General features: G+C 40.1%; 1 protein-coding gene across 4 annotated transcripts in view; it reads left to right on the top strand.

Moving 5' to 3' along the window:
- The window catches only part of ARHGEF3 (Rho guanine nucleotide exchange factor 3), a 295,758-nt gene that overhangs the window by 267,594 nt on the left and 5,129 nt on the right, over positions 1 to 23,035 (top strand). For all 4 annotated transcript variants that reach the window (XM_019724204.3, XM_019724206.3, XM_019724207.3 and 1 more), the window contains 6 exons: positions 5,890 to 6,060; positions 8,924 to 8,986; positions 10,560 to 10,656; positions 10,816 to 10,892; positions 15,527 to 15,784; positions 20,781 to 20,951. In XM_019724204.3, the coding sequence (XP_019579763.2) occupies positions 5,890 to 6,060; positions 8,924 to 8,986; positions 10,560 to 10,656; positions 10,816 to 10,892; positions 15,527 to 15,784; positions 20,781 to 20,951 (837 nt within the window). The remainder of the gene's footprint in view (positions 1 to 5,889; positions 6,061 to 8,923; positions 8,987 to 10,559; positions 10,657 to 10,815; positions 10,893 to 15,526; positions 15,785 to 20,780; positions 20,952 to 23,035) is intronic.

Here is a 23,035-nt window from a genome sequence, read left to right as displayed (position 1 = left end):
CAAAAGACTGGACTCAGTTCCTATTCCAGTACTCACCTTGTCCCAGTACCTTAATCCTCTGGTACTGGGATTTTTTCATCTATTGAAAGGGGGCAAAATACAAGAATCTGCCCAATGCCTCTCCCAGGATTAGCCTGAGGGTCAAATATGATGGAGGCCACACAGCTGGGAGGTGTTATTTCTCAATTTAAGTTAATTGCTCTAATCAAGCCTTACGGAGAGACTCCTCCAGGATGCTATTGGAGAACATTTTCTGATCCCAGCCATAACCACTGTACTTTTCAGCTTAACCCATTGTAATAGCAACATAGAAATGTGTTTTCCTCTCATAGCCCCACCCTAACTTCCAGTCCATTTAATATTAAACCATCTGCTACAAAATAGCAATTGTAAGTATAGGGAATTCCCCTGGCTTGAACTCTTTATTAGAGCACGTTATCTTTGGCTGTAGAGACCTTCTGTTTTTTTGGAAAAGGGTGAGGGAGCACCCCGCTGAACAGGCGGCATTAACAAACCAAATCTGTTCCATCATGCCTAACCTGCTGGGTTTACATTTCCTTTGACACGTGTAGAGGGCCCCTTTTTCCCACCTGACAGACAGCCCCTTTTTGCACCTGCTGCGTCTTCCACATACCCAGCTCAGGCATAAACACGAGCACTCATTGCCTAAATCTGCATTATGTTTGTCTATTATGGCCATTGTTATTTTAGCTGCCAGTAATTAAGAGCTTTGGGTTTTTGACTCATTTACTCTGCCAGATTCCGTCATGGAAACTCTTGCTTGTCCTGCAACATTTTTCATTCCAGGTCCAGAATCCCCATACTCAGGGAGAATCTATGTATGTGTTTCTGTTTTGTATGCAGTCCCTCCCAAGGCTGGGTCCCTCACTTTGAGGTGAGCCTCTCCTAGTCACCGTGGACCAGTGTTTCTCACCCCAGGGGACGGACATTCAACAATGTCTGGAGATGTCTGGGTTGTCACAACTGGGGTGGGGGCACTACTGGCATCTGGTGGCTAGAGGTGAGGATACTGCAAAACACCCTGCAATGCACAGGATGGCCCCACACAACAAAGATTTTTCTGGTCCAAAATGTTAGTGGTGGCCAGGTTGAGAATCCCTTACATAGACTGAGAAGTAGCCTGACGCTCATCTATTCGTCGTAACACGCATCACCCTCGGGGAAGGAGGGTGGGATAGTGGTTAAAAATGAGGAGAGCGGGTGGACTGAAATAGACCCGACCTACATGTCATTCTGAGTTTACTGTTGACTTGGGTTTAAATTCTGGAACACCATTTATTAGCTACATGACCTTGAGCGAAGTGTCACCCTCTCTGAGCCTCGTTTCCCCGTCTGTAAAACGGGTAGGAATCCTTACCTCTTGGATTCCCAGAGGTCCTCTCACAGTGGCCGGCACATCAGCATGCCATTAGTTCATTAAGCAACATTGTTGAGGTCCTACTCGGTGCCAGTTGCTGCTGAATCCATCAATGAACAAAACAGATATCTTTGCCTTCAAGGTGCTTTCTTTCTATTGGGAAGAAACAGACATGTCAAAAACAAATGGTAAGTGATATCATATGGCACATGGTCAAATTAGAGAAAAACAGCACAGGGGAACGGGCAGTGGCAGGGGCACTGAAAGGAACATGGCTAATTTTCTCGCAAGAGGCAGTCTCTTCTTAGGGTTTTTTTTCTCCTAGTAATAGCCACATATTCCTCCCCCAGTTCCAATCCTCTCATCTAATTGTGCCCAGTTGTATTAATGATAGATAGGTGTAGGTCGTGGGGTGTGGTCAGTGCCATTGTGAACCCCCGTCCATAGCTTGGGCCTGGCTAGCTGTGAGCTGTCCCCAGGGCCAGCCAGCTGCTGACCACACACCTGACCAGTGTTCTTTATTTCTTCTTTGGGATTCTTCTCCTTCCTAAGTGAAGTTTAAAAAAGACAAAATGTTTGTTTTCATCCAGCCTAAATAAAGGTGTAAATCTGAAGTTTGACTGGTCAGAGAGCCAACCACTCAGTCATTATTTCTACAACTGAGCAATGCATTCTCTCTCCTTAACTAGATCTCAACTCCTACCGTGTTTTTCCGAAAATAAGACCTAACCAGAAAATAAGCCCTAGCATGACTTTTCAGGATGACATCCCCTGAACATAAGCCCTAATATGTCTTTTGGAGCAAAAATTAATATAAGACCTGGTCTTATTTTTGGGGAAACACGGTAGAAGGCTGGGCTCCCCATAATGCATGATTGGCTTGTAGACAGCAGGTTTGGCCCCCGTAATAAAAAGAGCTGAGGTTTTGGATCCAAATAGATCTGGTTTTGAATCCTGCCTGGGCAAGTGCCTTAGCCTCCCTGAGCCTCAGTTTCCTCATCATAAAGTAGGAATAAACTCCCACCTTGCAGGATGGTTGTGGGGATCTGAGAGAACTCATCGGGAGTGCTAAATTTGGGCAGGCACGCATGGCCTCTGTGACATACCTGGTGATTTCCATCCCCATCCCTTCTCCCTTGGTCCCCAGGCCAGCAATCGCTAAGAGAACACAAAATGAGGAATTCTTAGCAATAGACCTCACATCTCTCTTTTTTCCCCAAACTGCAATAGAAGAAAATCTAACTCTCTGGAAAATGTTTCAATAAGTACATAAAAATGTGCTCAATCTCACACTCAAAGCAGGACACTGAAATTAAGGTGTAGTTGTTTTCACTATTAGATTGATAATAATATCCTGTCGATGAGAGCGTGGGAAAAGTGTACTATCATGTACCTTTCTGAGGACAGACTATTAGGTGGTCAATTTGACAGTGCATATCAAATGTCAAAATATTAGTACCTCTTAGACCAAGGAATTCTACCTAAGGAATCCGCCTTACAAAAATACCAGCACAAGTACACGAAGGCTATTCACTGAGGCCTTTTTCGTAATAGCCAGACATTGGGAACGATTTGAATGTCCATCAGTTGGAGGTTGATTGAATCCATGTGGTCCATCCAGACCATGGGTGCCTAACTCTGCAGCCATGAAAAAGAATGAGCGACTTTGGAAGATGGAAATGTGTTGGAACTAGATAAGAGTGGTGGTTGCACAACACTGTGAACGCACTAAAGACCACTGCATTGTTCACTTTACAAGTGGTTAATTTTATGTCATGTGAATTACACCTCAATAAATTATTTTTTTAAAGAGCGAGTCTTATGTACTAACATGGAGACTACTGAGTGAAAAGAGACAAGATTCTGTTTTCTGTGAATGTTAGTAAATGCATAGAAAAGGTTAGGAAAGCTCTAGAACAAACTTAATACCAGTTCCTTCTGGGAGGTGGGCTTGGGAAAATCAGGGCATTTGTACCTAACTTTATACAATTTTGTAGTATATGAAAATGTTAAATTAGCAAAAATGACTTTCAAACTGGTGGTAGGGAGAGGGGAGTGTGAAGTTGGTCAGGGAGTGAAACTATAGCAGGTGGGGCGGTTGATTCTCTCAAGTGAAAGTGGAAAACGTCTTTCGTTGTGAATCTTCTTTTTTGTGTTTTCTTCTCTTTCTGCTTTTTAACTCCCGCCCCGGCTGGCATCCAAACCACTAACTGAGATGAGTGAGTTATTTGATGACTCACTTAGCTTGTTTTGACCTTTCTGTGCCTGTAGCTAATTGATTCTGAGTGCTGGGGATTCACAAGCTTTAGTCTGGTCACTGTTTGTAAGGGCCTATTTTCAAGAGATCACAGGGATTTGCGAGATACCATTAGTGAACTGTGTATTTGGAGCGAGTGCCTTCTTGACCAGCCCAGGGCTGATCCAATGATCATGAGCTCATTCATGAGCCCAGGAGCTCATGGAGGCCCGTGCCAGCCTGAGAAGCTGTGTTGGTACTTGCAAGCAGAGCTAGCTTCCTGCTTCCAGAAGGTTGTGAAAATACCCTGAAGCCCCTTGAAAGTTTCTTTTCATGTTTTTCATTTATTTCATTTTCTTGAATTATAAAAATTTGTATACTTAGGATAAAATTACCTATAATGCCAGGCAGAAACAGTATAGAATTTTGTGGTGTTCCCTTTATGTCTTTGTTCATGTGCATTTTTTAATAGTTATAAGCAGTGTTCATATACAGATTTTAATCCTGATTTTATTTTAACTTATGTAGAAGGGATTTTTAGCAGTTAAAATTATCTCAAAATTGTTTTAATGGCCAGGTAATGTTCCATCAAGATGAATTATAACTTATTTAACAATGCCTTCAGGTTGAAGAGTTCTCTTAAAATTTACTTTCTTAAATTTTGTTGTTGAATCTCAAAATATTTGGAAGCTATCTTACAATGTCTTAGCGATGATAGCACATATGTCACATGCGAAATCAGTTTCTGCCCTCAGAAAGTATATAGTTCAGAGCAGATGACCACTAAGTATAATAAAATGTGATTGTTACTATATCAGAGATGTGTCCAAATTGCTCTGGAAGAGGGTGAAGGAGCATTGGTAAAGCCTTCCTAGAGGAGGTATTTGAGTTATAGCCTGAGAAAGTTAGGAGTTAGCCACTAGGAAATGAAAGGAAAGCATTCTAGGAAGAGAAGAGTGCTCTTCCTAGAAGAAAGCACAGTGGGATGGCAAAACAGAATGAATTTAGGGAATGGCAGATAGCCAGGTAGGATAGCCTGGTAAGATTAGAGAATAGAGGAATCATGGATGAGTGGCAGGAGATGATTCTAGATATATAGACTGTGGTAAGATTACAAGAGGCCTTCTGTACCAAAATGAGGAGTGGAACTTCACACTAATGGCCACAGACATGTGGCAACGGCCACGGCAGTGAGCACTTGCTGAATAAGAATGTGGTTTTTGAGCACAGCAATACCTCAATGACAAGTTGCCTCATTTGGCAAAGATTCCAATAAATGTGTTGAAATCTTCTAGGCTGAAGGCTAAATATGATGCACTCAGCTTTCTTCTTGATCGTTCATATTTGTCAAGAGAAAGCACTGTGGTAGCATGTTTCAGCCACCAGGGTGGACTTTGGGAGGTTAGACCACCCCAGAGTCTACCAGGGCCTGTTTATAAATAAGAAAACTCGGGACAGGCCTCATTTGCTGCCAAGATGATATTTAGTATGTATATGAGTTGGTACTTTTCAAGTTGACAGAGCGTCAGCTGAGATGAATGTAAACAGAAAGAGGAATGTATTAGCCCCTTTCACAAGAGAGGCTCTTCCTGGATTCAAGCACAGTGGGATCCAGGGGCTCAAACTGTGTGGGTAAAGCATTCTTCTTCCTCCCTCTATCAGCCTTTCTCTCCATCCTTCATTGTGTGTGTTGCTTTATTCTCTCCTATGGCAGACAAACTCTTTTTTTGTGACCAGAGACAGTTGCTGCAAGAAACTTCTACTGTGTTATCTTTTGAGCTCACAATCCCAAAGGAATAAAGACTCTTTGGCGTACTCATTGGTCAGGTCTGGGGGACCCCACCCAAATTATATGAGACGGGATACGCAAGGATAGTGGGACTCAGTTCCTAGCAGGAAGAGAATACAATGCCGGCCAGATTTTTTTTTTTTTTTTTTTTTTTTAAAGATATCTGCTGGTAACCGTTGTTCTTCTGAAGAGCGGGGATGTCCCCCGGAAAAACGTAGAGTCCATTGCTGGTGTGAGAGCTGCTTTTGTGCATGTTCTTGTGCTGTATCCATGCCTCACAAAAAGGATACTCCCAGCACGTGTGTGAAAGCGGCCCTGGCCCCATTCTCCTTAGCACGTAGGCTCAAGCCTGCTTCCCTGAAGGTCTCGTGCATTGTCCTGTCTTTCTTGTGACTGATTTATGTTTTACCAGGCACAGGAAGCTGCTCAAATGCTCCACCACTCCTGCTGCTGCCCCCCTGACAGGTTTCTTTCTCATTGTTTAAGCGCTCCATTAGCTTCCGAAACGAGAGCCGTCCAGACATCCTCGCTCCGAGACCCTGGTCCAGAAATGCCGCCCCCTCGAGCACCAAGCGAAGAGACAGCAAGCTGTGGAGTGAGACCTTCGATGTGTGTGTCAACCAGATGCTTACGTCCAAGGAAATCAAACGTCAGGAGGTAGGCCCTGGACCCCGCGTTTGGCGGTGTGTCTAGAACCAGGCGCACTGCGAAAGTCAGCCAAGCTGGGGTCTGCACCGCAGTTTCCAAATCAGTCCTCCGTTGCATTTATAGGAGGACAAATGGGAATGCCAGACCTTTTAAGGAACTGAGAAACCAGCATCCAGATGGGTGGGTGTGGTCCCCGCTTTAAAATGAAACTGATGTAAAAATCTGAATTTACAAAAATGAATCAGAAGTGTTTAGGATTCTGGAGTTCACAAAAATAATCACTTCAGTTATATTTTGATAGCAACTTCTAGAATGTTTTAAAATATTCAGTTTATGAAACTTTGATTCAGTTTTGTGGAAAACATTTCTAGGGAATCCAGTTAATTTCATTCTCTGTAAGTTTTCTATAGCAATAGCTCTAAATGGCTATGATAATATTACCCTTTATAGAGAGCTTGATGGGCCAGGCTGTGCTAAGCACTTCAAATGTGCACCATCTAATACAATCCTTGGAAAATCTATTTTTGTGGAGAACTTGACATTGGAAAAAGAAGTGCTTGAACACTTTCTATGTTTTGACTCAGCAATTCTTTTCTAGGAATCTTGCTGCCATGTGCACTTATGCATAGATGAAAAGATGCATGTGTAAGGTTATTCATCATAGCAATGTTTATAATAGTGGTAGAAAGAGCCTGAAGCTCTATTACTAGGGAATGGTTAAATAATGAATGTCCATACATGGAATACTATGTAGCTGTAGAAACACAAAAAGTGCTGATATAATATATATGTATGGCTAAGTGGATAAAGCAAGGCACAAAATAGGTATACAATAGGCTACCATTTATGTAAAAGATGAAAGAAAAATGAACGAATGTGTGTGTGTGTGTGTGTGTGTGTGTGTGTGTGTGTGTATTTGCTTGTAGAACTATAAAATATTCCAAGACGGATACAAGGGACTGGTAACATTGTTGCCTCCTGGGAGGGAAATGGGTAGTTGGAAGAGGGAGGTGAGAGGGAAAGTTTTTACCATGTACCATTGGTGCACTATAAATTTTGAACCATGTCAACATATTATCTATTTAAAAATGAATGAATTCAAAAATATTGTGTGCACTGAAAAAATCCTGTGAGGAAATACTGCAAAATCTTAATAAGGGTTAGCAACATAGTATTATGGGTAATTACAATTTTTTTCTCTTTATACTTTTCTGTGTTTTCCCAAGTGTTAATAGTGTGCATATATAACTTGTACAATCTGATAGCAGGAAGGAGGGAAGGATTGATTCTGCCGATGAGATAATATTAAGGCACAATGAGCACAGGTCACCCCGCTAGAAAGTTACAGAGGCAAGATTGAACCCAGGCCCTGGCTACTCCAAAGCCCAGGGTCTTCACAGCGACACTGTTAGTCCACCACAGATACCTGATTATAGCATATCCCAGTATGGGGTTCTGTGGTTTTCCTCTCTTGGGGGCTATAGTACAATCAGGCCTACATACTGTGTTTCCCTGAAAATAAGACCTAACCAGAAAATAAGCCCTAGCGTGATTGTTCAGGAGGACATCCCCTGAACATAAGCCCTAATGCATCTTTTGGAGTAATCCTTAATATAAGACCCGGACTTATTTTCAGGGAAACACGGTATGTATATGAGCTCTAGTAAAACAGAAGTACAAGGAAATCTGAGGAAGGGCCACATAAAGGCTAGTTAATTGTATTGTACCAATCCGTCTCCTGGTTTTAATAATGTTCTATAGTTGCGTAAGATGCTACCACTGGGGAAAGCTGAGTACTCGGTGTTTAGGACCTCTCTGCCACTATTTTTGAAATTTCTCATGTGAGTCTATAATTATTTCAAAATAAATGTTTCAACAAGATAGAGTATCTGGAGGGCATGGCGTGGAGGCTTTACTGGGTCCCGGGAAGTGTCACCATGCGCTGGCCTCCCGTGAGTGTTCTGCCTCCACCGGCTTTCCCAGAGAGCACACTTGTTTTCCTGCACTCCACCAACCTCAAATGGAGGGTGTTCTCCAAGCCTACTCACTTCTTCCCTCTAGTCTGAAAGAAATGTGGTAGTTCCCAAACTATCACCACAAACATGTAGTCCTTTAATAATGTAATGTTTGCCGACAGTTTAGACTCCCAGAGGAGAATGAAAATGTGTCCTGCACATCATAGCTCTTACATTATGATGACTCAATAGAGTCAAATTAGAAACGGTCCCTTTACACACTCTTGCACGTAGCCAGCTCCTTTAATTTTATTTACTGTACTGTGTAGGGCTGAGAAGTAATTTAGAATGAATTAACTTCACCAGACATTTAGAGTGATAAAATATTAGATTCTTCCTACAATTCCAGCCTCAGGACAAGTGGCTGATAGGAATAAAGCTTTGTATTGAGATTTGCCTTCTGTCAAGTAGAAGGAAGACAAATCGTGATGGCCCAATTAATAATACTGCCATGTCCATCACTGAGAACAGCCCCTGAATCATTTATTATGCTTGCCACTCATACTAGAGACTCAAATCCGTGCCTCAAACTGTAATTATTTTACCTAAAATAATTCCCTCTTGTTTGGCTGCATCAAAATTTTGTATCATGAAAGATGACTTGTTGGATAGGAAACATACCTTTATCCCACTAACAGATAAGCACATTATACAGAAGTTTGGCAAAATCTTTACTTTGTAGATTTTATCCACTAGTTGCATTTGCTGCAGGTTCATTTAGCTTTATAAGAATCCTTTAAAAATACTTAAGCAACAAGTAGATTTGGAGCTTTGAATGCTACACCCAGCACTGTTTTGAATTTGGTCTCAGAAATGAAGGAAGAGTTCAGTTGGGTGTGTTTTATCTTTTCCTGCAGGCGATCTTTGAGCTTTCCCAAGGAGAAGAAGACTTGATAGAGGACTTGAAATTGGCAAAAAAGGTAAATTTAAGTCATTTGAGTCACCTCATATTGTTTTCTTCTGAGTAATTTCACAGTCCTAAGATTGTGCTTTGTGAGCACTCTTTTTATGGCTAAGACAGCTCATCAAAAATTGAGAAGAACCTGCACAAACCAAGCAGTGGGGGAAATGGCTCAAAACAAGAAGGCTCTCTGGACCCTGGCAGTTGTCTGTTGCATGTCTGGAATGCCCCTCAAAGAATACTTCAGTTTAATCAGGAAGTGTTCCATTGAACTAGAAGTTTCATGTGCCCGGCCTCCTTATCCGCGGGAGAGAATGTCTGGATGGTCTGATATTGGAACTGTGTCTTAGAAATAAAGTCATTTGAATCTCTTAAGTGGATAAAGTGGTTAAGTGAGGCAATTACATACTATCACGTAAGTTAGGATGTTTGATATGGAAACTTGTTTTTTAAATCACATTGTGTGTGGAAAGGAAAGAAACCCATGCCTTGTAGGCTGTATAGTCTTGACTACAAACCTTCCTCAAAAACCTTGCCATTCCAGTGACTCCTGTGGAGGCTAAAATCCAGACTCCTTCGTCTGATATTCACAGCCTCCTCAAAGAATCATAGGGTTGGAAAGATGCATCTCTTCTTTTAAGTGTCCTTAATCCAACTTTCTGCTAATATGAAGTCCCATCTGTAGCATTTCTGAGAGATGGCCAAGAAACTGAGTTTTAGGCAGCGTGTGAGGAAGAAGATGGGAAGAACAATGAAGCATTTAACTCTGGGAGACATCTTGCTGACCATAGGTGCAACTCCTGTTTCCTACATCAAGATTTCCCAAACCCAAGTGCCTTAAGAGGTTTCACTGTCATCCTTTGCCAGTGGTGGTCCTACCTTCCTGGAAATCCTCCCATTTCCTTTCAACCATCCACATCTACCCATCCTCTAGGAACGAGCTCAAATCTCAGTGTATTCTTCAACAATATTCACTGCCTCCTGCTCTGTGCCTAGTTCCTCATCTTTAAAATCTCCCCCGACCACTTCAACTTTAATTCTCTGACCCTCTAGATCAGTTATGATTTGATAAATTTTTGCTGTCATGTGATGTCTCCCTTTTTTAATCTTGAACTATTTTTTATACGTATATTTAATTTTCCATGTGTTTTTCTTCCCAGTTAGCTTTATAAATCTCCTTGAAGGCATGGACTGTGCCATCTGAGTCTGTATCCTATTACAGTGCCCTAGGTATAATTGTGTGTTCTTGCTGTTTAATTATTACTAATAAGAGGTGATAACGTTAATTTTTAAAACATACAAATCAAATCTCTATATTTAGGATTTGTGCCCTTTCCTAGATGTATGATGTACTAGAATAAAAAAGCTTTTAAAAAATCAGCTTTGGTTTATCAACAACCACAAAAGCCTCCAGGCAATGCTGGATTCCCATCTGCTCCAGCCGCACCCATCTGTTTCTGCAGTATTATGGGAGAAGTTGTTGGGGAGAGCCACATATTTTGTTCTTGTGTAGCGCCTCTCAGAAGCCATTTACATTAACAACTTACTTCCGCATTAAATGTTTACTTCCATCTCTCGCCGTTCTTGTGCAGGCCTATCACGACCCCATGTTGAAACTCTCCATAATGACAGAACAAGAGTTGAATCAAATTTTTGGAACACTGGACTCTCTAATTCCTCTACATGAAGGTATAATTTTGTTCCCAGAATGAGTTGTGACTTGTAGCCTTAATTGAGTTGTCTTATACAAGTCATGATTATGTAATAATGTGAGTAATCTACTTCCAGCCCTGTTCATATGTGAATGCCTAACAAAATAAGCTTTCTGTTTGTTTGTTTTTTTACCAGAGCTCCTTAGTCAGCTTCGAGATGTTCGGAAGCCTGATGGCTCGACTGAACATGTTGGTTCCATCCTCGTGGGCTGGGTAAGAAAAGTTCTCTGGTCTTGATTGAAGATAAATTTCAATAATTTAAATGGGGTTTCATTTTAGCTAGACTTTTTTTGGTGGCAAACAGAAAAAATTAAAATAGCAAATTTGTAGTAAAATTTACCATTAGACTTAGGCTTTATCTCTTCAAAGCATGGAAACAATTTTTTTTGCTATTATAAATTTACTGAATTTAAAGATAACATGACTTTTTTGCAATAAAATAAAGCAAAATTAGTTAATGTTCAATTCAGGCCAGTTATTAAGATAATTATCACCATTTCTCTTCCAGTAAAAATGTAGGAACATGTGCCTGTCCATCACCATAGAAATAGCTTTTATTTAGGCTGTCAAAAAACTCTCATGGTCAAATGTAGTTTCATAAACAAGGCAATAACTAAATATTGTTAATGGTTAGCAAATATCTAATCTTAAGTAACTTCATAGAAGGACTGGATGTGATGGTGACCTTCAGCCCAATATAACCCCTTTCCTTTCCTAATTAAAGAAATCAGCTGTGACCGTAGATTAGGGGCTCTAAATGGATGGTCCTGGGCTGAATTTGTGTTTTACTGGGTGCATAAGGTGATTGTCCATTTATTTGATTTATTTTAGACCAGGCATGTACTCTGTTTCGCCACAGCCCCCATCACTCCCTATTGTACACTTCTGTTTCCTTCTGTGAGTGCTTGAGTGGTCCATCCCACATCCAGGTATTTTTCATTTGTTATGAAGCAGGGAGTGAAAGCAGATTACTTTGATGACTTCTTCCAGGCAGGATTAGGTCCCTCATCTCTCTGATCCACACGGTGATCCAGAAAAATAGACAGATAATGCCACAACAGTTAAATATTAGAGTCATTCTGCTATTTGGAGAGTATTGTAAAGGCTATGAATTCTACTCTCACCATGTGAGTTGTCTTTATCCAGTTACATTTGTATTTGTAGTTTAACCTTCTAGGTCCTAATTTTGGTGCTGATTTCTTATATTAACCTGTACTTCTCAATTATTGCCTTGATTAAGAAACTTTGAGGGTTTCATGAGTTAGCTAGTTTTAGTTCAGGAGTCAATTTTAGCACTGAGGCTGAAATATCCCAAGGGTATTTGAAAGCCAAGTAATGTTCTAAGATGAATAATTTAGAAAATGTGCCTTAATATTTCAGGAGAGATCATTCATCTTAGAGCTTTGACTTTTATTTTATTATGAGATGTTTTAACTTCTTTAGCCCACAAAAAAATTTCTCGAAAGAGAGCCAGCTAGAGACAGAGAAGGTGTGATGAGGAGAGGGTGTGCCTCAGTGTGTCTTAAATTTCCTGCGTCTGTGGACTACTTTGATGGGAGTGAAGGGGCCATGAGGCCATACTCCAGAATTAGCATGACTGCTCTGTTTCTGAAGAGGTGGCAATACAGAACTACATGGTTTCTTGGGCATTGTATACAAATTGTCAGTTCATGCCAGGGCAAAAGTGTCGGCATTTGCCTTGTTGTTAATCTTTTTCTGAAAGAAATGTTTGTCACTTTTATTAGAAAATTGGTTTGATTTGGGGATAGCTTTTGCAGTCCTTTTCTGCACATACCCAAAGGAAGTGAGACCATGCCGGCCCATTGCTATCTGGACGCTTCAGACATCAAGTGGGGTCTTGCAGCTTGAGAAGCAGCCTAAAATTAAACAACTGGCCCATTGTTACCAGGGCTCATGAGAAACAGTCCTTATGTATCAGGCCTGATGAGCTGTTAAATGTTTTCCCTCTTTTAACTGCAGATGTGTCTGTGCGAGTGGGAACTGTAAACCAAGGGGTACATCTGTTTGAGTTCTGGTCTTTTTAACAGAACAAAATAAATATCTTACTGGACTTTGAATGAGTAAAGTCAGAGCCCATTTGACCCATGAGAAATTGATTTATTTCCTCCCCAAGGAAAAAGTGAAAAAAACAAAACCAAAAATAACCCTTTTAAACAAGTGAGCCTCCTAAGTGAGATAGCCCTGGCCAGTTCCTTTGACCTTAGAATGAATCAGTTACTTTTACTTGGAAGTCCTCAAACAGAATGGTCGTGTTTTTTTTTCAGGAAAACCATCCTGGTTACTGGGGATCAATCTGTCTGATGGGTCAGTCTGCTCTCATAAGCCTCCCCCGTCACAAAGAAATACCTTCCTGAGTGACTTATCTTCATGCTAGCATTTTTTCATGCTAACGTCATAAAATAATTTATAAGCCCTCCAAGGCAGCAAGTTCTCATGTTAATTTGGGTTCTAATTAAATTTTAATTCCAAAGAGAGAGACAGGGTGCATGGGAGCAAAAATATAGATTTGTTCTGTCGGTTTTCACAATATTAGGGAGATAGAACTTCTTTAAAAAAAAAAAGTGAGTTTTACATTTTTTCTTGATAATCTATTTAAGAGATGGTGAGTAGTTCAGAGATTTGGAGGGAGGAATGGGGAGAGAACACACCTCAGACTGGTTTTGTCTCCAGCTGAGCAAATAGTTTTGCTTCTCTAAACCATGATTTTTTCAATAAAAATATTCTAGGGATAAATAATAATGATAGCTAGTACTTATTCTTAACCAGGAGCCAAGCTCATGCTACACTTTTTATCTTCCTTGTCTTATTGAAGGAGAGGACAATGGTATATGCATTTTGTAAGGAGAGAAACTACTAGTAACTGAATTAAGTTATGAGCATGATTCTCCCTGGTTCCAGAGTCTGCCCTCTTAACCACTGTGTTATCACCTCTCGTATTTTATATAAGTGTACATGCATGTATTTGGGAACCAAGATATGTACATTCTTCACCCCCCTATCTAGTTATAGATCACTTGTGGTCTTTTCTGGGCTAAACCAGATAGCCTTTCAGGTCATGCCCAGGAAATGAACACCCTGTCAGGTGTGAACACAGGACCAGAGCCTGGTTGCCATGGCAACAGGGGCGGCAGGATCACAGAGAGTCATGGCCCATTCATTGGAGAGCTGAGCAACAGTGTGGTCAGGGTTCCTCACTAGTTTACATCCGATGGTTACTGCTGATTTGTTTCTTCATAATGAAAACACTGTGCATTTCCAGGTCTCTTTAAATGGTGAGGAAGTGGAAATGAAATTAAGAGGGCCTCAGGCTCGTTTTAATTAACTATGAAAATCTAAATTACAAGCCACGATGCTATGTCTGGGGGGGAGGTGTGTGTGTGTAAGTACGAATTATCATTCTATCAAGTGCAAGGTTGAGGAAAGAATTTCTGCAGCTCTTATTAACACAGATAGATGTTTTTCATAACATGTAAGGAAGGTAGACATTTCCAGGGAATGTAAACTCAACAGTGAACTTTTTAAGCATTGTTTCCTTGGTATCATTTTTTTGGTTTCAGTCACTGAGAAAATAACCTCAATAAAAGGTGTAGAAGGAGCAGCAGAATATTTAAACTTTGACCATTGTTCAGATTTATTTTTAAGCCATGTTCCCAAGCCATCAAATATTACCTAGTCTGGTAATCCATTAAACATTCACTTATTCATTTATTTGAAATACAAGCTTTGCTGTATAGTATGCCCACTGCAAAGTACTGAGGATGCAGAAATGAAACACCCTCTTGCCACTGTTTTGCACTGCATCCCTCCAGAGAGGAAGTATCATGGTGAATGTGGCTTCCTAGTCCAAGGGAGAGAAGCGTATAATGGAGCCATTGGCTGCATTTTAGTCCTCGCATAACTTTCTAGACGCTGACAGCCCATGCATTAGGATGCACCATCTTGGGTGCCATGAAGAGGGAGGAGTGGAAAAGGGAGGTGAGCAGCCCTTTCACTGAGACTCTCACTCCGTGTTTGCACAATTTGACTGATGGGACATGTCAGAGAAATTAGTATTTTGCTGTAAGGGAGATAGTGGAGTTGAAGTGTTCCAAAATCTTGAAGCTTAAATTGTTCTTTGCATGGTATTGTGATGGTAACCATTAGGTAGAGCCAAGAATCATTTCTGGCCTGTCAGGACTAATTTAAAAGATTTTTTCTGAATGCTTCCTGCATCTGATTTTTTACTAATTATCCTTTTGCTTCTTGGAGTTTCTTATGATTGGTCCACCTTGGAATCAGTTAACCTTAAGCTAATGTGGAGGGTTTGCACCAAGCCACGCAAAGGATGGCTGTGGAGCCTGACTCCTGCTGCTTTTCTCTTCTTCTTTTTTTTCTTTCTCAATGCCACTAAGTCTTCTAGATGAGTTTCTTATGAATAATTCTGAAAAAAATTCTCTCTATGTATTTTGTTTAATAGGCTTTCCCCTCACCAGATACTTTTGGAAGTTTAGGAAAATAATGAACTGTAGGCATATGCAATTATTTCAGGTCATTTCTAGCTTAGATTGGCAGAAATGCAAACAAATTAGGATAGGGGTCTTAACAGTCGAGGAAGTAAACATGCAGCTAAGACAATTACTTTGTGCAAGCGAGCCAGAGCTTAAAACGTCTGTCCATCATCTGCCATTTTGAAGACTCCACTGGTCTGTCTCCGCCAGCCATGCAGATAATGGAATGTTGGCCAGGCCTGGAGACCATTTAGGTTTTGTTCAGTCCCAGTAAGCGATACTGGCTTGTAGCTTCAATTATTTTAACACCCCAACCCTCTTCTGATGTTCCTTTCTTAGCTGCCTTGTCTCAGCTCCTACGACAGCTACTGCAGCAATCAAGTAGCCGCCAAAGCTCTGCTGGACCACAAAAAGCAAGATCACCGAGTCCAGGATTTCCTGCAGCGATGTTTAGAATCCCCTTTTAGCCGCAAACTAGATCTCTGGAATTTCCTCGATATTCCAAGAAGTCGCCTGGTAAAATACCCTCTGCTTCTTCGAGAAATCCTGAGGCACACACCAAATGATAATCCAGATCAGCAACACCTGGAAGAAGCTGTAAGTTTGTCTGTTTCTCTCTTCCCTTGTTCTTTTCTCCCCATAGTGGTAGAGGATTTGGTAAATGGGTGAGTGAAGGGTCCCTGGGTACATGGGACTCAAGAATCTTGGGTTCCAGGTGTGGCTCTGCCACAAACCATGATTTTGCAAGTCACTTTTCCTCTCCCTGCCTCAGTTTCCTAACCTATAAAATGCAGTATTTGTGAAATGCACTCTAAGGTCCCTTTGATTCTAAAATTTCTTGATTTATATAGGTGACCCTGTAATCTGTTCGTTACTATTGCTGTGAGGATTAAAATCTCTGTGGAGATTTTACATTGAATATCTTTGTTTAGTTAGCAAATGGGAGTTGCCTTTTACCTTCGCCACAAAGCCCATTTTTGAAGTTAACACCTATTTAAGATTTAGTTCTTTTCAACCAATTGCAGTGGGAATCTAGGCCTACTCATCAGTGAATGTTTACTGAGTTTGGGGAAATATGGATTCTTCCCTAGAGACAATAGAAAACCAGGAAAAATGGGGTTCATATCATGAGAATATTGCAAACTGAGCATTACCCCCAGAGAGCTCGGTTCTGATTGGGGTGCTCTGTAGGGCAGGCAGAGGAGAGGCAGGCCAGGAGGAACAAGTGGCCTGAGGAAAGGTGTGAAGAAATGACAGCACAGGTCCTGCCTGGGGACTCCTATGGATCTATGGCCTGAGAAAGCAGCAGGAGAGAAGACAGAGGATGGGAGTTCAGATCTGATTATACAGGGTTTTAAATATAAATTTGAGACATTTTTCCTTTTTTTTTTTCTAAGTAGTTGGGATTCAGGATTCAAATCCCAGCTCCATCGCTGACCAACTATATAACCTTGGACATGTTATTCTCCTCATCTGTAGGACAAGGGACTGAGGAAGAAGAGACTAGGGACAGGGAGGCAAGTTGGGAGGATGCTGCAGCGGTCCAGGTGTGCAGTCATGGGAACCTGCTCAGGAGGTGACAGTGGGGATGGAGGCTAAGAAACCAATTCCCAGGGCCCGTTTTCTTACTGGATCAGGGGTAATGCACTCTAAGGTCCACTACAGAGAGAGGACATGCAGAGGTAATTTGAAAATTGGGAGGCTTGAACCTGTTGAGCAAACTGCCTGTCTCCTCCCAGAGAAGGGTTTCAGAATAATAAGTAATAATAACAACAAGAACAACTGTAATACCTGCTGACATTTCTTAAATACCTAGTAAAACAGCTTTGTGTAATTGCCTTATAGATTATGTATCTCATTTAATCCTCATAGTAACCTGTGAGGGGCTCTTCTTATTAGGACCGTTTTCCAGATGAGGTTTAGAGGGCTAAAATTACTTGCCATGCCCAGAGCCAGCAAGTGATGGAGTTGCTGTCTGAACCCTGTCAGTGTAAACTGCAAATCCTATGCCTTTCTCAGTTCTCTCAGTCCTGTTGTCTTTCAAATTACAGAAAGCTGTCTGGACACCAGGCTTTGTGGAGAGGCCTCACTGGTGCAGAGCTGGGCCAGGTGCCTCCGTGTGGGGTTAGAAAAGAATGAGAAAAGACTCTCTCCTAACTCATGACGTGTTTGATGTGTCTGGCAGGCCGACACACACAGACCAGGCCCCCAGTCCAGCACAATGGGGGATGCAGGCACTAGGGATGAGGCCCATCTCACTTCATCATGTCTGTTTTTATTACTGGGAAGACTGCAATAGAGTTGCCTCCTCTCCATATTTTATCCCAGTGAGTGTGTGGTCTACAGGAATGAAAACAACAGGGAGCTCAAGCTAGTCTAAATAATTACTTTTTTGAAGCACACGAGCTTGTTTGGAGTTTTTATTGTAAAAATTTCTTCTCTATAATATGCAGCATGCAAGAATAATGCTCCGTTTAAAAAAAAAAAACACAAAAAAACACCCAGTGAGCTAAAGTTTGAATTTAAAAACAGATTGAAAAGAATATGGTTGTTTGCAATATTAAAAGGATGCACCAGTTTTCCCTAGTGTGTAAAATACGATGCCATTTTCAGAAGTAGACTATGCACCTAGTTATTGAGGCAGATTTGTGCATGAAGCATGGTATACCTGCATTTGAAAATGTCTGCAGAGCAAGTCATTTACACAAGATAAGCACAGCAATTTTTTCCCCTTCTTTTCAAAATCCTTGTGGCATTACCCCAGATGAGCAGAAATATTTAGCCTTGTACTCTTGGGTGCATCGCGAATGTCTGATAAACATAAAACCCACAGTACCAATGTAGCTTGATTTATATGTTCCCTGAATAAATTTTCCACCTATGAAAAGAAAAAATATCAGAGAACTTTAAGTAAATTGTTTCTACACCAACCATTCAGTCCTATGATTTAAATTTAAAGAAGGATCTTGCTTTTAATGCAGTGGATAAACTACTACACCTTTATTAGAATGTCTCAATAGTGTTTTGGAAGTTGATAGAAATTTCCCCCAAAAGAAAACTTCTTAAAAGAGGACTTTGGCTTTTCAGACATTCCAGAGATCTAGTTGTTTAACATTTTAAATTCTCAGGATTGTTTCAGCCAGAAAATGATCCTGCAGACCACCTCTTTCCTTGGCCCGCCACTGTTCCCCAGCATCTTAAAAAAAAAAAAAAAAAAAAAAAAAAAAATCACTGGAATCAATGGGAAGAACAGTCCTTCTTTTGATGGAACAACAGTGAAGGCTGCTATTTTTGGTTCATGTCAGGAGCCTACGAGTAGATGATATTACCACACAAGGGACTAGACAGACAGGGCTTTCAGATTTCACTTTGAGGATGATGACTCCAGCATATGTGGGCTTAATCCCTGTTCTGTGTGTTACCAGGTATCTCTCATCATCTCCCTTTACCAGGCCCTTCCCTTCGGTTTGAACCCTGACGAGAGATGCAACAATCAATTTAATTTAAACGCACAGCTACCATGACTATTGGCAATCTGCTATATTTAACTTGATTCCTTGCTGCAATTCTGCAAAATAAATTCTTCTCAAGAACCAGTGCAGAGAGATTAGACTCATAATATACAAGTGGATAGAAATACAAAATAATATTTTTAATAAAGCAGACCCAGAGTTACTATTATAAATGTACACACAGAGTATGGTATAACACTGATCGTTTCCATTGTTTGTCTCTTTATACTTTTTCAAACACCAGAGAAAGAAGCACCACTTGAAAGTACTCAAAGCTGCCTAAGAAACCACCGTGGCATTTGAGTTTATTAATCTTCATGTGATATGCCAGTTCTTCAGTTCCTGAGTTAAATTAGGACATGAACACACACATCTTTAGGTCTGTAGTACATCTTCTTTTGGGTTTCCTGGATACTTGCAGGAAACTCAGAAAATGGACTCAAATGCTGGTTAATTCCAGCTTCCCAGATGTACCGAATAATAATTAATTGATAAGATGAGTCACAGCAATTAATGCTAAGGTCTTTAACCACAAGGAAAAATATGGATTCTACGACATATTAAAAAATGTAGTAAAGTAAGAGGATGAGGTAGACGTGAAGCAGTTGCTCAGTTACCTCCCACATATTTTAAACTTCTTGAGGATAGAGACCCTGTTTCATTTCTTTGAATGCCACCGTCTAGTTTAACACTGAACAGATGCTCAACAGACATTAGTTGAATTAATTATAAAGATGAGTCATAGCTTTAGTATATTTCTGTTTGTTTTTGAAAGTAATAATAAATAATCAGTCATCTTTGAAAACCAAGAGGGGAAAAAAGTATTCTATGAATTACTTGTTTTGTGTTAACAAAACTCAGATTAATTTCACAGGACATATTTAATATTAGGTTGATATCAAAGACCAGAAAGATCCTTTCATGACAAAAGAGCCTATATTTTTAAAAATAAGGTGTTGGTTGTTTTTTTTAAAATTATCAAAGTAGAGCTACAACCAAATTTTGAGAAAAGAATAAATAATCTTGGAAACACTTAATAGCTACAAAAATGGACAGATTATACATCTGTCCATAGGATACAGTCACCAGATCTCAGCTCAGAGCTGTAATATCTTCTGTCAAACTTGCATGGAAGTGCCAAGTTACAACTGGGTAAAAGTTTTCATCCAGTTGCTTTGAGTAGAAGGTATCACTTTGCTATCATGTAAAAAAGAATCACTTAACAGTCTTAGAATTCACCACCACTTTAACACATTACTAGATTTGGTAGCTTTTTGCTGAGTAAAGGCCTCTTTTAAAATCCTGCATTTCAGACTGGTTTGTTTTTCCATGAAATAAATGTGACAAAGAAGAGACCTTATTAACATTTCTCCTCTGTTAAGTTCTTTTCAGTTAATACCACGACAAGGGAGATGGGCCTTTTGGTCTTTTCACTATTAGGGGACAGAGGACCATATTTAGGAAGCCATTACTTTACCTTTGATTGGTGTCTTTGAATATTTACTCAACTAATTTCTCGTTCCTTTGTTTTCTAACTTTTAGATGTGTTAGCCATGTGACAGGACAACAAAATAAACGCCCACTGATCATGCCTCAGTGCTATACTCTTGTTGCATTTTGCGTCACTTTGTATTAAGAACATTGCATCCACCATTCTATGAAATCTCTCTACCCCTAACTTACTTGTTCACATGTGCTATAGGCATGGGCAGGACTGAATATAGTTTTAAGAAATGTGCCCTGTGTAGTTCAGTATTATGAGCCCTGCACGTTGAAAGCTGTACCTTATATTGCGTCCTCTCAGATAAAATTATGCATCAACATTAGTTTTATGTATAATACAAATATCTGTATATGTGTACAAATAAATATACGTGTGTATATGTATCCATAGATGGATAGATAGATACAATATGTTAAAAAGCGTTTATTTTTTCCTCTTCCCAAAACAGCAACTTAGATAACAGCATCTCAGAGTTAGAGCCAGGTGTATGTTGGTGATCTTCTGGACTGAGCCCCTAGGACCTGTTGGTGTGGATGGTTTGCTCATTTTCCCCATACTTTCTTCTTTGTTTCCATAGATAAACATCATTCAGGGAATTGTGGCAGAAATCAACACCAAGACTGGGGAATCTGAATGCCGCTATTATAAAGAGCGGCTTCTTTACTTGGAGGAAGGCCAGAGAGACTCCCTGATTGACAGCTCGAGAGTGCTGTGTTGTCATGGTGAACTCAAGAACAACCGGGGCGTGGTGAGTGGTTACTCCCCTTCAGTGGTCTCATCCTGGGCCTCCCCCAACACTTAATCCACTTAATGCTGAGTTTCCTTTTTATGCCTTCCCTGTCCAGGGTCACACTCTTTAGACAAAAATGGCTTTTCCAGTGTCTTTTATATCATAGAATCCCATATATATGGATATATATATAATTATATACATTTTATACATATTTATATATTATTAGTTATAATTTATAAATAATATATATTATAAATACATGTGTTTATAATTTATCTAGTTTATTTTTAAATTTCACGTTCAGTACGTAGTTTAAACAATTTTGGAAACCCATATAGAGGTGCCAACTTTTTGTTTGATCATAATCTTCAAAAACAAATACAGAACAGTTATCTCCTCCCACTTTGATATCAGAAAATAACAGGTGATTTTAATAGGATGTTAAAAGTGTGTGATCTCAGAGAAATAGCTCTTAAATTGAACGCGTTTAGCTTTATGAGAAACTCTTTTCCGTAGGATAAGGGCCTATTCTCTTTCTGTCCATCAGTCAAGGACTGAGGTTCTCTAGTCGGATGTGGCTAGGGTGTTAAAGATGAACTCTAGTTCATACTGCAGGCCGACAGATTTTTGAGAACAAAGATAGTAGTTGGGGTGAGAGGTTTATTTTAATTTTTCTTTCCCAGTAGAATTAGAGAAGCCTTATGAACAGACCTGTGTCAGGAAAAGAGCTCAATAGTTTGAAGGCAAAAAGCAACTAAGAAGAGGACTCCTCAGTGAATATTCATAAATAAGGCATATTTTTTAAAGGTTTCCCAGATAATCTGAGTTCAAACTGCTGACCTTGGCTAGAGGATTGATTGCAGTAGAAACAGTGTAAATATCTCTGATAACGTTTAGTATGTAAAACAATGACCAACACCTTCCCTCCTCCACTCCCAAAGGAAAAGTTTCAACACATTCGTTCTACTACCTCCCCCCCTTAAAAAGCCCTTAACTTGGTTATTTTGTGCTTCAATGTGTTTTTCAATTATTTTAAATGCATAATCATTTTGGTAAACATAGAATCTCACTCCTCAGTGCCCCCAGCCCCCATCCCCATGCAGAACTACCAGCCAACATTTGGTTGAGCTTTAGTTTGTACAGTTTTGGCATGCATGCATGTATGTGTCTGTCTGTCTGTCTGTGGTGGGGTAGAGGTGAGGGACTCACAAGTCTCATTTCTCCCAAACATAGAATTATCTGATACTGCCGAATGTGGCTCCCCCTGACCCAAATCAAGATTCTAGATGGGTGAAAATGGTGAAGGGAATAAGAAGTACAGACTTCCAGTTATAAAACGATTAAGTCACAGGGATATAATGTACAGCACAGGGAATATAGTCAATAATATCATAGTAACTTTGTATGGTGACAGATGGTTACTAGACTTGTCATGGTGATCACATTCTAGGGTATATAATTGCCAATCTATGTTGCACACCTGAAACTAATATAATATTGTATGTCAACTATAATAAAAAAAGAAGATATTACTAGGAACACATTTATGCCAATAAATTTGAAAATTTATTTGAAAAACTGACTCAAGAAGAAAAATAAAAATATTACTGTTCTAGAACCAAAAACAAACAAATAAACAAACAGAAAAGATTCTAATGTGAGTTTCTACCCCTATTTTTCTGTTTTCCTCTTTGAGACTCCTGGGTTGACAATCCCACATATTTACTGGAAAACCAGAACCCAGCTGCAAAGTTGTGGATCTTTTCACTTCAATTGCTAAGCATTTCCAAACAGTGAGAAAGGTCTGGCATTTGGAATTGAATGGAGCCAATTTACCCCCGCTCCACCCAGCGAAATCGCTTTCATGATGTGGTTTGACACAAGCCTTTATTTTTCAGATTTTCTTTTTGCCCACAACATACACATCAGTAGTCAGCCTTTTAAGCTCAACCTCTTCAGAGAACTGAGGTTCTGATGAACTTAACTGAGAAGGACAACTTTTTTGATCTTCTTTCCTTGTGGCTAAGGCAGCATGCTCTGGTTTCCTCAGGAATGGGCAGCGTTCTGTGTTGGAGAGCCTGGATGGAGCTGATAATCCG

Source organism: Rhinolophus sinicus, chromosome 5 (genome assembly GCF_057876585.1).
Source record: "Rhinolophus sinicus isolate RSI-liver-muscle chromosome 5, RSI-T2T, whole genome shotgun sequence".
NCBI classification, from domain to species: Eukaryota; Metazoa; Chordata; class Mammalia; order Chiroptera; family Rhinolophidae; genus Rhinolophus; species Rhinolophus sinicus.
The sequence above is the reverse complement of the archived record's forward strand: the minus strand, read 5'-3'. Positions and strand labels throughout refer to the sequence as shown.